Raw genomic sequence first — 15,091 nt, forward strand, 5'->3', positions numbered from 1 at the left:
CAACTTCTTAACATGTAGCAATAAATACCAATTTAATGTACACAAACAAGAGGTTTAATGTGGAAATACCCATCTGAAGTCCCCAGCACAGAGGTGATAGCCGAAGCCATGAAAGTAGATAAAAAAGAAGAGACTAAAGACACACACACACACACACACACACACACACACACACACACACACACACACACGTAGAACTGAATTACAAGAGAAAAGCAGTATTTAGTATTACATGTGGAAACAAGTCTGGCAAATGAGAGTAAAGGGTACAGATCAGAAAATCAGTACAGTGAGAATATGTAGTAACATAGAAACTAAGAGAAGAAAGACCCAAGAAGGCCAAAGTGGCCAGATGTGCGCACAGAGAAAATAAGATGAGAACCCGTCAGGGATGATAGCCCAAAAGCCGGTGGTGACCTCAGGGAGAGTGTGTTCATGGGAGTGATAGAGTAAACAGACCTGAAGGATCCTGACGAAGGACTAGTATCTAGAATATGTAAGTAGAATACTTAAAACTCAACAGTAACAATGAAGAATCCAACCAAAAAGGAAGGCATGAAGTTGATGAGAACATGAAAAATATTCAACATCTCTAGCCACTATGGAAATGTAAAGTAAAACTATAATGAGACATTATGACACACAGTCACAATATCAAAGATTGGCGGGATGCAAGGGAAGTGGGGTCATTCATCCAATACTAGGGGATTGCGAAATGGCAGAGGCAGTCTGATGAGCATTCTGGCAGGGCCTTTAAAAACTAAATAAATGCGTAACTACTATATGACACTTTTCTCTTGGCTTTTCTTCCAGACAACCAGAACCTTGTATTTATACAAACAACAAACACATGAACGTTTGTATGCATAAATGACAGCAAACTGAAGCCCAGAGCATCTTCGATGACTGAAGGACAGACAGGAATATGGTGATGCATTAGCTATGACTAGGAAGAAAAGAAAAGGAACAAACTAGAGATGCCCACGACAACTAGGTAACGCTGGAATGTTGTAATGAGTGAAAAAAGGCAATTTCTGTAGAAACCTTGTGGTGATATTTTGTTGTACTCTAATAAAACTTGCCTGAAGATCAGAGGTCAGAGCCAGTCACAGAGTTAAACATAGAGGCCAGGCAGTGGTGGCACACACCTTTAATCCTAGCACTTAGGAGGCAAATATCCATCTGGATCTCTGTGAGTTCAAGGCCACACTGGGCTACATGAGACAGATCCAGTCTAGGTGAGAAACAGAGCCAGGCAGTGGTGGCACACATCTTTAACCCCAGTATTTGGGAATCACACACGCCATTAATCCCAGCACTAGGAAAGTTGAGACAGGAAGTGAAATGGCTGGGTGGAGAAAGAGATATAAGGCGTGAGGAGACAGGAATGAGAGCCTTTAGGCTGAGGACTCGGGCATTCAGTCTGAGGATTTGTGGAGATAGGATCTTGCCTTCCATTCTGCCCAAGGATTCGGTGACCTTGAGAAGTTCTCTAGTGGCTTGCTCCTTTGTCTCTCTGATCTTTCATCATTGACCTCCATATCTGGCTCCGGGTTTTTATTATAAGACCAATTAGGATTCGTGCAACAAAACACTGTAGATTGCACATATAAAAATGATGGCATTCTCAAACTGTCAATGCTGTAGAAATGGAGACCAGCCTGAGGTTCACCAGGAATCCCAGGCAGGAAAGGCGGGAAGAAGGTGTGTTCCCCCATGATCTAAAAGTTCTGCATCTTACCAGTATCCATATCAATATTCTAGCTGTGACATTTTAATACACTTTTTTTTTTTTTTTTTGGTTTTTCGAGACAGGGTTTCTCCGTGTAGCTTTGTGCCTTTCCTGGAACTCACTTGGTAGCCCAGGCTGGCCTCGAACTCACAGAGATCCGCCTGCCTCTGCTTCCCGAGTGCTGGGATTAAAGGCGTGCGCCACCACCGCCCGGCTTGAATACACTTTTATAGGATGCAATCACTGGGAAATGGGAAAAGGCACGAGAGCATCTTTTTGTATCATTTCTTCTGTATATGACAGGGAAGCTGCATCCATGGAATCTCAAGGATATGGTCCTCTAAACTAGACCCGGGCAATGACAGCATCAGCAGACATGGCCCCGTGGATGGGAGATCTCATAGGCCCTCCCCCTAGATAAGAACTAGGGGTAATTGACAGCTTCAGAGGAGGGACAATCAGTCTTCTCCAGGGAGAAGTTTACTCAATGCCAAGGGGTCTGCCCTAAATATTTGTATGTATAAGCAACAACGGAGGCCTTGGACTCAGCAGGCTGCACTTATATACAAATACATATATACATATATGGAATAATAATTAAGGAAGAAAAGGTCATGAACTTAGGAAGAAACAAGGGACATGGAAGGAACTAGGGGAGAGTGGTGGAAACGATGTAAATACTCATGCATGAAATTCTCAAAAAAATTAAACTTAAGAGAAGGTATGTGAATCTATGGTTATCTTAAAAAGAAAACTTTTCAGAGATGCCAAGGTCTTCTTTCAACAAGATGGTATTTAAATCACATTTCAGTGGGCTGCACAGGAACAGTTCTAACTCTTGGCTCTTTCAACCCCACCTCACACAACTGTGGAAATTGCATCCCTCTCTGGTCATAATGCTACAAAGGCCACCTCTGATCTTAACTCTCAGCTCTGTGCAAAGGCAGAGCAGGAGTTCATTTTTAATGAAGCCGCACAGTGCAGCCTCTAGCACACAAGTGGATATTTCACAAATCTTTGATACATGTTCATTGTTGCTATGATTTTCACACTATTCACCATTGCTGTGACTTTCACACCAGGTGTCACAGCGGCTTCTCAAAGAGAAGTGAGATCTGTAACAACATGGCCTAGGAATTCAGCATCAGTCCAATGGGTGACGGACAGGACACATGGCTCCCTTTAAGTTCCGGACAGTCACTCACACCCTGCTAGTCCTCTTTGCTCCCAAGTTCCACCTGGAAAGAGTGTGCACTGCAGTATGCCAAACACACAGGAAAAAATACCAAGAGAATTTGGAATTAAAACAAACAGAAGGAAAATGAGATGGCAGGAATGAATTATCTGATAACATCAAAAAACAAAACCATAAACAAATTTGTAAATACAATCTAACTTTTTCTTCAAAATGTATCTCATTTTACAAAGAACCATCTCATAGGAAAGAATACCATATGACACAGACTTCTATAAAAAGGCTGTCGTGCCCCCCCCTTTCTTACCAAACCAAAATCCTGAAGTAAAAACACATGACTGCAAAGTCCAAGCCATGAGCCATGTGTGGGGTGCACATGTGAATGCGTTGAGTGGATATGTGTTTGGTTTTTGTGTGTGGGTGATTGCATGAGTGCAAGGGTATGAATACACCTGTGGGTGCATGTGTGAGGGTGGATGTGGGAATGCATGCATTGGTGTATGTTTGGAAGTGCATGTGTAGGTGCATGGGGCTATTGGACAGTGACTGATTTTTGGGATCCCTAAGTGTCCTGCCTTCATTTAGGTCCATGAAGACAGACAAACCACTTATGAACACCACCTTCTCAGAGGGCAGAGGAAGCTGGCGCCATTTTAGCCTTCCTCCTTGCCTCTTCACACTGTAACATCATTTTGATGTTCCCAGACTGAAATTTACAACTTGATGCTTTCTGTTGAGGGTTCCAATGGAGGAACATACAAATAAGTATGACAAGATTATAATCCTCCCCACAATACCAAGCATAGCTTTTCCTTCGTCTTCTAGTTCAAACCGGAGCGTCTGGAGCTCCTGCTCCATCTCCATGCGGAAGCCCTCCATGGACTCTCGGTGGGCGTCTTTCAGGGACTGCAGCTCTGCAGAATGTTTCTGCTGTAAGTGACTCTCCAGAGCCTAGACAGGAGAAGCAAATCAAATTATTTTGCTAGAATATAGGCAACGAAACAGAAAACAGCTCGGGAGCCTGGTGTTCAAGGAGATTCAGCTGCCTTAGTTCCCCCTCATGAAAATGAGATATAAAGTAACTGTAACTGGAAAACAAATTCATTGGGTCCGTTCAGTAGAAAACTAATTATGAAACCAGTTTGGCTCAGTGTGTTTTGTTGAATTTGGAAATACAGACCTTTAACTTCAGGCGGTTTTCAAATGAAATCATTTTCTAAAGTTACCAAGGATACAAACTACTGAAAACTAAGGAAAAAATCCTGTGTATCCAGAAAGGAGAGGAGAAGGGAGATGTCATTAAGAAACCAACACAAAACAAAAACAAAAACAAAAAAGAAAGAAAACAACACCAAGCCCATTCCTCATTAGGTCTGCCTATGCACACTGAGGGTGTTTAGGAAACGTCACTCTAATTAAATCTTTCACAGCTAATTTTTATAAAATATTTGTGTGAAGAAGCAATTCCCTGAGAGTAAGTAGCCAGAAGTGCTTCTTGTTTATTCCTCTACACTAATGTGTTGATCACCTGCTCCCTGGCTCATGGTGCTTTTTGGAGCAACTGTGTGGAACCTTTAGGAAGCGGGACTACCTGGAAGCAGAAAGTCACCACCAACAAGACTTTGAAAGATGCAGCTCAGGCCCGGTTCTGGCTTCCTCTCTGCTTCCTGGACTATGGTGACGTATGGAGCTCCCATCACTACAAGCTCCACTGTGCTTCCCCCAACTTGAAACTCTGTGCCAAAGTAAACGCTTTCTCCCCGAGTTTCCTGTGCTGTGGAGCCCTTCCCTCTGGGTGTGGTATGGCCATGGTCTTGAAGTCAGAGCAGCGGTGCTGTCCTGCAGAAGACCCTCAGAGCTGAGTCTACAAGCAGAAGACCCTCAGAGCTGAGTCTACAAGCAGAAGACCCTCAGAGCTGAGTCTACAAGCAGAAGACCCTCAGAGCTGAGTCTACAAGCAGGAGACCCTCAGAGCTGAGTCTACAAGCAGAAGACCCTCACAGCTGAGTCTACAAGCATTCTCTCATGAAGGGGAGAAGAGCTCACCAGGCCACGAGACCCCTCCCCGAGGGTTAAAGGCTCCTGGAGGAAGGATCTGGGGCATTTGTCTTTGGTGGTATGTGTCCCTGTCAATAATCCCAATTAATCTCGTCGGTTTATCAAGCTAGATTTGCTGTTTTGGTCTGCTGTCAGTGTCCTACCTGGAGTGAGGGGACATTAGTCCATGTCTCCTGAAGGACAAGCTAAAACGACATTCTGTCAAGTATTCTGTCACAGTGACATAAGAGCAGCTATTACAGATTGCATGTGATAAGTTGCTTAAAAGGTTCCATGGATGTAACAGTCTACACGCGGTTAAGAGAAAATACCCCAGCCCAGGTCCTTACGGGTGAGAGATGAACTGACCCCCGACAGAATTTTTGTTGCTTTTCTTTTACTCTAAGTTCTAAAATGAAATGTTTATGAGAGACTATGTCCTATAACTAGGGCTACATTTCTTTAACAGAAAAGTGGTGTTTTAAAATTTAGTGTTTGGTTACTTATCACTATATGAAAAATGCTTTTTAGAAATGAAGCAAGAGTGTCTTCCAATATGGGTGAAATGAAGCTAGCTGTGGGTTCTGTCTCAGTGAAACAACCTTCATTTCACCCATGTTGGAATAATGACAACGCGGAAACATTTCAAGTTCTGATTTCTTCTGAAGATAAAAGTTCAATGACTTTAAAAATGCAACTGTATAGCATTTATCTACCGATAAGCATTCATGTGTTACTTCAATTCAAAAAGAACACTGCCCAGCCTTTCCTGACTCTTGTTTCTGTTTGTTTTGAGACAAGTTTTCATGTAGCTGAGCCTGTTCTCAAAGCTGACCCTGATCCTCCTGCACCATGCCCAACTTATCAGGTTTAATACTTTTTTTTTTTTTTTTTTTTTTTTTTTTGGTTTTTGGTTTTTTTGAGACAGGGTTTTTCTGTGTAGTTTTGGTGCCTGTCCTGGATCTCACCCTGTAGACCAGGTTGGCCTCGAACTTACAGAGATCTGCCTGGCTCTGCCTCCCGAGTGCTGGGATTAAAGGCATTCGCTACCACCACCGCCTGGCCAAGTTTAATTCCTAACCAAAGGAACCTCCTTGGTTTTCTGGACACGATTTATAGATTACAGCTTACGATATAAGTAAGGTGTTTCTTTGTTTTTAGAAGTGTAAGATTTCTCTAAAATGATTTATTTTTGTATACAACGAAAATATTTTGTACATATCAAAGACTCTAAGGTTAACAGCTGTCAACACAAAAAAAGTGTGAAAAGCTATAATCACTGTTGAATTCAACCTTAATTTATTTACATCATTTCTTAAACTAGTGCCTGCACCTGAATAAAAAACTACTAAACAGCCTTTATCTGTTGACAATGAGAGTATGACTGGATCATCTACAGAATCTTTGTTATACTAAGGTCATTGGAAGAAGGTGAAAAATATATTGTTAAGAAATGAGCTAAACAAGCTGGGCGCCCAGCACTCGGGAGGCAGAGCCAGGCAGATCTCTGTGAGTTCAAGGCCAGCCTGTTCTACAGAGCAAGATCCAGGACAAACACCAAAACTACACAGAGAAACCCAGTTTCGAAAAAAACAGAAAAAAGAGATGACCTAAACAAAAATGAACCATATTCTAATTGTGTCACACTAAGGGTTTACAACTAAACCATGCGTGCTGTGGAAATGGCTTAGGTAAAGCGCCTGGCACCAGCCTGATGACTCACACGTGGATCTCTAGTACTGACATAAAAAAGCCAGGGGCAGCAGTGCGTGTCTGTAACCCCAGGATGGGAGGGCACAGGGACAGATGGATTCTGGGAGCACACTGACCAGATAGCCTATCTGAATGGATAAGCTCCAGGTATTGAAAGACTCAATCTAAGGAAAAAACATGTGTGGAGAACCCCAGGAAAACAGCTGACATTGACCCCCTGCTTCACATGCAAATGCACACAGCTATATGAACACAAACATACACACACCCCACCCCCTAGAAAATAAAGCAAAGTGATAGCTATTCAGAGATCCTAGCAGAGAATATAATAATATGGGGGCTAGGAAGATGTTTCAGTGAGCATAAATTTTGCTGTGTATGTGCTTCTATATAAGCATGTGTGTGATTGCAGATATACACGGTGTGTGTGTGTGTGTGTGTGTGTGTGTGTGTGTGTGTGTTGGTTAGAAGACAACTTAGGGTGTTGGTCCTTGCCATCCATCTTGTTTGAGGCAGTTTCTTGGTGTTTTGACACATACAGCAGGCTAGCTGACCCATGAGCTTCTGGGGTTTCTCCTGTCACTACCCACCATAAGAACACGGATTATAGATGCAAGCTACTGTGCATGACTGTACATGACTTCTGAGGATCTGAACTCTGGTCTTTATAGTGGAGTGGCACATGTTTTACCCACTGAGCCATGTCCCTAGCCCTGGACCTGAGTTCAGATCCCCAGCATTCATGTAAAAAGACAGGCAGGTCAGTGCTCATCTGTAATCCCAGCACTGGGAGGTGGCACGGGAAGTTCCCTGGACCTCACTGGGCAGTTTAGTTCATCAGTGAGCACCAGCCTCAGTGAAAGGCCCTGTCTCCTTAAAACAAAATAGGAGAGCAATAAAGGAAGTCACCCGGCATCAGCATCCAGTCTCTACACATGCTTGTGCAGATGTACACATGTGCGTGTGCTTACACACAAAGTAAAGACTATGATAATAACCCAATAACATGATTTAAATCCCTTTTAAGTTATTGTAGTTATAATTTTTCATATTAGCTATGGGGTTATGTTACAAGGAAATTATATTTAAAACATTTTTAATTTATTTCATCATTTTTTTTTTTACACAAAGAGAAAATAGAATGTAAGGGAAAAATCCAAGATTAGAAAACAAAAAAACTACACATCTCTCAAATCCATTTATTTTTTGTGGGCCCAGAGTGAAAACAAATTTGGAATTTTATATAAGTCTGAGTGTGGTAACACACATCTGTAAACCCAGCTGGGGAGGTTGGGTCAGGAAGATTAGGCGTTCAAAGTCAGCCTGGGCTACATAGTGACCTCAAGGCTAGCCTGGGCACAAGAGACTCAGTTGTAAAAAACTTTGATGAAAGATTATTACGATAATACACTATGACTAGAACAGTGACTGAATTTGTATCACAACTGTTAACTGTTAAGGAGCCAAAGATGTGCTTAGCTTGGTGTTATGATAAATAAACAATGTTATCTCTATTCTAGCTTGTCTGATACTGTGTGTAGTCAGAAAGATTTCCTGTGTCCTGCCTGGTCCTGTAGGCTAAAGAACGGATGCCCCAACATTGCAGAAGGGTCAGGAGAGAGATGCCAGCAAGCCACCCAAGGAACAACATGTAATAGGATGCAGGTAAAGCCATAGAACATATGGTGATACATAGATTAATAGTTATGGGCTAATTTAAGATATAAGAGCTAGATAAAAAGAAGTCTGCCATGGCCATAGTTTAAAGCCTATATGTGTTTACTTGGGTCTGAGTGGCTGCAGGACCAGGCGGGACACAGGAAAACTTTCTGACTACATTTGTGTACAATTAGTGTGTGTGATTACGAACTGTGACTCCTACAAGAAGTCACATCCTGGAGAATATTTCAATAAAACAATATGTATGTTTTCAAGCAAAAAGAAAAAGCAAAGGAGAAAGAGAAAAACTGGAAATCTTAAGAATCTGAAGGCTGGTTGTTCCTACTTTATTCCCGACATCAGGCCCACACTGTGCTGCATATGGACCACAGGCTGTTACAAAGAAGAATCTGAAGGCTAATTATCACCAAGCTCTTGGATGATCTCTGAACACGTATCCCAGGAACCTTACCCTTTGCTCCTTTTCCTTCTCTTCTTCCATGGTCTGGAAGGCGAGGACATGCGCTTCTTTGAGGGACTTGTGTCTCTGCTGATGCTGCTCCTCCAGCTCCTCCAGCTCCTGCGTGAGTCGCTGGCGCTCCTGGGTGAACTGAGCTTGCAGCTGCTGCAGAGATGTCTGTGACTGGCAAAGCTGCAGCTCCAGGTTCTGCTTGAGCAGGGAGATCTACGCCAGGAAGACACACAGCAGAGACTAAACGCAAGGTGTGCTTTACAGACAACCGACCCACAGGGAGTGAGCAGGCCAAATAGATCTTATGAAACAGCCTTGTTGAGTTAAAATGGTCTACAATAAAAACCTAATCCAAAACTTTATTATTATTGGATGTGTGTATGGTGTGTGCATGTGGCGGTCACAGGCAAGCAGCATGGATTCGGTTCTCTGCTTCTACCTCTATGTGGGTTCTGGGAACTGAACTCAAGTTGACAGGCTTGATCGAAGACACTTTATGGGCTGAGCCATCTCTCCAGCCCCCTAATCTAATCTTGCGTTATCACTAGTTTAAGTCTGTTTTCAGAAGGTACCTTGAAAATGGCCCAATTCTATTGCTTATAAAATAATACAGAATTTGTAGAGCATATCTAGAAATCCAGTGTACATCTTTGCTGCAATACATTTATCATTTATATAACTGGAAACAGGAGGCAACAAACACTGTTGTAAGTTGAAGTCACTCTGAAGACTGTGGGTTTGGAATGAAGGGCCTCCTTCTCCGATATTAGTATCTATTCTCACCACGGTGTGGGAACTGGTGTTTCCACACACCTTCACTTAGAGTACTTCTGGAATACAGGGAAGAGCAGTATTTGTTAGCTGAGATTATTTGAGGACTGAAGACCTGCTCTTTTGAACGACTTGTTGGTTTGTAATTAATTAATTTTCAGCTGAGATCACTTGAGGACAGAAGACCTGCTCCTTTGAAGGATTTGTCAGCTTATAATTTATGTATGTTTGTACGTATGTATGTATTTTTAGCTGAGATTATCTAAGGACTGAAGACCTTCTCTTTCAAAAGATTTGTCAGGTTATTTATTTATTTATTTATTTGATGTGCATGTGTTTATGTTTATGTATACCATATTTGTGAGGGTGCCCACAGAGGCTGGGAGAGGGCATCTGATCCTATCCCCTGGAGTTGAGGATATAGGCAGTTGTAGGCTACCAGACATGACTGCGGAGCCCCAAATCCAGAAGAGGAGTAAGCGCCCTTTAACCACTGAAGTGGAAAGTGATTTGTCATCCTTTTGTCAACCAAAAACATTAGCCTAAATATGTCAAGCATCATCTCTGGCTGTTTTAATTAAAATGAAGTCTTTCCTAAGAAGAAAAAGCATCCGAGTATAGATAAGTGTGTGTGTTATGTACATATAAATACATGTAGCTGGTGAAACAGTTTATTTTACCTATTTCCAATCTTATCCACAGGTCATTCTAACCTGAAACAGTGTAGGTCAACCTTACTCTGAAAGAAGTCTAAAGAGAAGAGCAACTTAGAGTCCAGATAAAAAGTCGTAAAATGCACCTTGTAAACAACTTAATAAAAAGTTGTAAAATGTGCCTTGTAAACAACTTAAGACATCATTCACTCATACCTAAGCAAACAGTCCCTGTATCCTCCAAAGCCAACGGAGGAGGGCACCCTACACTGAGCAGGAGCCCTTTCTCTTTTTATTGGCTACAATTTTCCTTTGATGTGTTGGTGGCAGGAGCAGGCCACTTAACTTGTCTCACAAGGAAAGCACAGGAGAAGGAGGCCAGACTGGGGACTCACCCACAATGCCAAGCAAAACAAGAGGGGAGAATCACTCACTGGCAAACACAGAAGGCTAAAAGCAGCCGGAAGAAGTCTCTGCAGGGAGCTTGGCTGCAAGATTAGCTACACAGAAGGTTTGGGACAAAGTTACAAAGCAGGATTAGTTCGAAGAGTCAGTGCATGTTACAAAGTTACAAACCCGGATTAGAAGAGTCAGTGCATGTCGTAAAGGAAATAGCCAAGCTCTGGTGAGAAATGATGCAGCTGACACAGACATTTGATCTGTCATTATGTACTTTCAAAAGAGCTGTTTTACCTGTTGAAACTTTATGAATGATTACTTTTTATACAATGGTATGTATCAGAGACTTTACAGATGTGGGGGCCAAGGGAGAAACTGTAAATCTGATTCCAGGCAACTCAGCTTTTCACAAGTCTTCTGAGACAGGCAGGGTCTTGCTCTGTAGCCAAGACTAGCCTGGAATTTACGGTAATCCACCTGAGTTCAGAGATTGTGGGTGTGAACAACACACGTGGCTAACTTCATGAAAAAGACACAGCAACTGATAAGGTCATGACGTGGAACAGGATTATAGTTTAGTGCTCACAGTTTTAGGCAAGGAACATCAGGATGAAATAAGTACTAAGGAGAATCCAGAAGGAAAAGGGAAGTCATAAAAGGCAACAGTAGTAATCAGGACTGAGAACACTGATCTGTAATTGGTAGTCACTCTCTGCCCAGTCAGCAGGGTCATGAGAGAGAAAGGCACCTATCCACTCTCTTACAGGTTCAGTACTAGTCTCAGCATCAGGATGGGTCTCATGGCGACTACCTTATGTTTCTCTGCTGTTAACTTGTTAGACACATATGGGAAATGTAAGGACAGTGTGTGTCACATGTACAATTTTAACTCATATTCTCAAAGCTCTTCCTTGGCACCTGACCACGTAGGAACTAAAATCTAACTAGCATTTTCCTTTCCAAGCTGTACGCCCTGGCACAGCCTGGGTTCATTCAGAAAGAGTACACATGAAGTTTTGCTTTGCCCAGAGATACCATCGGGGCTGTCAGTGGCCCCAGATTGTCCTCTCTATATCAGTGGTTCTCAGTCTTCCTAATATTGCTACCCTTTATTTAATAAGTTTCTCATGTTGTGGTGACCCCGACCATAAAATCATTTTTGTTGTTACTTCATAACTGTTATGCTATGAATCATAATGTAAATATCTGATATGCAGGCTATCTGATATGCAACCTCTGTGGGGGGTCTGGACCCACAGGTTGAGAACTGCTGCTCTAAGTGTTTAAGTTAGTAAGAAGTCACCCATTCACTTGGCCTTGCACATGTTTTATTTTTCTAACACCTGCTTTAAATGTTTATTGCCTCCCGTGGTGTTAACTGGATCACAACTGCACCAAATTGTATTAATCTGTCTATACATCAACTTATATTTGAACTATTTAAATGTGAAGCTTATGAGGAAATAACATTAAAATAAAAGAATTTTCACAGTAATATACATTTAAAATATAAGCAGTTTATAAATTTTTTCCAGCTTAAATATTTTACAGTATAACATACTTTACCTTAAGAGAACTCCAAAACATAATGTTCTGACTTCGAATGTATGATTAATATTTGAATCTACAGTCTAGAAAGTAACGGACTCTAAATGTAGAAAGCACCATGCAATTTAGTAGTCAAATATACTTGTTGTGTATTCTTAACTTTGGAGGCACACAGACTCCAAAGTCTTTGCATTCATGCTCAATGCAGTGATGTGAGTTATATGCAGGAAGCCTTATCATGCCACGCAGCACTGCAAGAGAACACATTAGTAGGGCAGCAGGAAGTAAGTCAGCCTTTATTTAGCGGGAAAATTGCATACCATGAACAGGACAGATCTTGAGCAAAGCAGTGTAATATGAACTAATGTTTTAGAGACATCATTTAAGCACCTGAGCTTAATATAGTCTATAAATACTTATTGATATCAAGTGGCATTAATTCAAAATAAAACAAGGATAGGGGTCTACATGAAAGGTTTGGACAGCCTTGATCAATAAAAGGTGGAGAATATCTAGAAAGACTTGTTGAATAGTGAATGAGAAATAGGAGTTGCTTTGAATTGTATACTACACTCAAATTAAGTACTGTACATACGGTATTTGTGTCTTTGTGTGTCATAAACTTTTGGACATTTATCCCTTTACCTTTTTAAAAGACTTATTTTTATGTGTATGGGTGTTTGGCCCCCATATTATGTCTGTATATCACATGATGTAGTGTCGCAAAGGCCAGAGAAGTCCCCCAGAACTGGAATTACAGAGGGTTGTGAGGTGCCATGTGGGTGCTAGGAACTGAACCCAGGTCCTCTGGAAGAACAGCCAGGGATCTTAGCCGCTAAGCTATCTTGCCTATTTTAATCCATTTAAAAAATATGAGAACTTTTATTTCAGAAAAGTAAATCCTTATTTTAAAAATTCTTACCAGTCTATGTGGGTATAATTAAGTAACAGGCTCTCTCTCTAGCTTGCAACAATTTAGCAATACCTTTTGAAAATAAAAGTTTACTCTCTTTTAGAAAATATGGCATTAAAGACAGAATTTTGTAGAAATGTCAAAAAGAAAACACATTAAAATATACGCTTTTTTTTTTTTTTAATATAGGAGAAATCATCTTGTCTCTCTGTGGAGCCCTTCATAAAGGCCCTGGGCCTTTTCCACATGTGTGTTGACGCTGCTCAACATAAACACTGGAACTAATCTAGTCATTTAGTAACTTATTAGTATTCAAATGTATGTCGATTGTATCACTGTCTCTAAAAGTAAACAGTTCAAATTGAGGGTGCCAGATATGACAAGACACCAACCGGGCACAACATTAACCTACCAACTTCTCTGTTTTTGTTTTTTTTTTATGTGATACTGGGTTTTCTTTCCTCCTTCAGTCTTATTACCCAAATTAAGGAACACATAAAGCATACAAACAATCTGTCCTCAAGAGAAAGCCTGTTGCGAGATAGTAAATGACCCTCAAACCTAGCTGTATATTTCAGTAACCTCTCCTGGTGCGCTGAGATTCTGGCTCAGCACATCGGACTTGAGTCCAGGCAGACCAACATATTTGTTTCTAGTTACCCAAGTGAAAAGTGTGCACTGTATGTGTGTGGTACACACTCTAGAGCACATCAAATAAAGAGTCTCAGGCTAGAGATGTAGCTGAATGATATAGAGCTTGATCTGGTCTGTCTCAATATAATGACCTATTTTGTTTTGTAGAAAAGTATGTTAAGTATAAGTGAATAGTTTTCATCAAATATAGGTAATTTATCTGATAAAATACTGGTTAATATTTTATATACTAAAATTTCTAGGTGGACACAGGACATACTTAAACAACAACTTAGTATTTAATGTTTGAAGCTGTTGATGGGGACACATATCCCAGTGTGTCAGAAGGAAAAGAGAACACCACTTTGGATATGAAGTCATGAAGGTGTACCCCAACTTGTGGGTATTGACAAAGTGGTATTCACAGGGCCAGCTGTGAGTAGCCTCCTCAAAACAGTTGCACTCTGGGTTTCATTTGTTGATGCTAATGACTTTTTCTCTTTGGAGAGAATAGTGAATTTACATTTTTATTTTTTTCTTCCCTCCAAAATGGCATTCATAAGGTATACATGGTATTCAGATACATGACTCGGTATTTTTTGTTTTGTTGGTCTGTAGGTTATGAACCAGGGTCTCGCCATATCACCTAGGATAGTCTTGGACTTACAGATACAGGACTGACATACACAGAATTTCTCTCCCCACTCTTTTTTATGTTCAAAAACTGTTATTATTATAACAGGGTCTCCTATATCTCGGGTAATGGCCTGGAACTCCCAATCTTTCTGGCTCCACTCTCAAGTGCTGGGATTACAGGCATGCCAGAGACCTTCCCACAGCAGTCGCTGTTCCCTGCCCTTCCTGCTTTCTCAGATGTCAGTTAACAGAGCTGTCAGAGTCTGCTGGGGTTAAATCATGTCACTCTCTTCAAGAACACAGGCCTTTCTTTTACCAATACACAAGTAGGACTGTTCAAAGTCAGATGAGCCTAATTGTAAGGTACAAAGTCTGGTACTTTCAAACATTGAAGGCAACTCTAAAAACGGCTAACTGAGGCCTAGCAGAGTACAATAAGAATGATTGATAGTATGTCAATGACTTACATACCTTTTCATGAACAATGATGGAAGGGGCTGAGACATTTTAATTCTTTTTTTAAGATTACTAATTTGCTATTACTAAAGAATACAGGGAGAAGGGAAAGTGATAAAATTATATTTCAGTTAAAAACATATTTTAAAAAAAGAATATATTTCAGGTCATGAAATGATGGTCACTCTGTAAAACTTCTGTTTGGCGATTCCATTCCAAGAAAGAGTTTTCCTGGAAGATCCTAAACTAAGCTTAGCAAACTAGATAGCATCTA

General features: G+C 41.1%; 1 protein-coding gene across 10 annotated transcripts in view; it reads right to left on the bottom strand.

Annotated features, from left to right (window-relative positions):
* Fam184a (family with sequence similarity 184 member A) overlaps nucleotides 1-15,091 on the bottom strand; it is a 133,941-nt gene that overhangs the window by 18,716 nt on the left and 100,134 nt on the right. For all 10 annotated transcript variants that reach the window (XR_005090249.1, XM_028868376.2, XM_028868373.2 and 7 more), the window contains 2 exons: nucleotides 8,809-9,021; nucleotides 3,725-3,878 (listed from right to left, as the gene is read on the bottom strand). Coding sequence is in view for 9 of the 10 variants with exons in the window: in XM_028868376.2 (XP_028724209.1) it covers nucleotides 3,725-3,878; nucleotides 8,809-9,021 (367 nt within the window). In the remaining variant the exon portion in view is untranslated. The remainder of the gene's footprint in view (nucleotides 1-3,724; nucleotides 3,879-8,808; nucleotides 9,022-15,091) is intronic.

This window comes from Peromyscus leucopus, chromosome 8a, assembly GCF_004664715.2.
Source record: "Peromyscus leucopus breed LL Stock chromosome 8a, UCI_PerLeu_2.1, whole genome shotgun sequence".
NCBI classification, from domain to species: Eukaryota; Metazoa; Chordata; class Mammalia; order Rodentia; family Cricetidae; genus Peromyscus; species Peromyscus leucopus.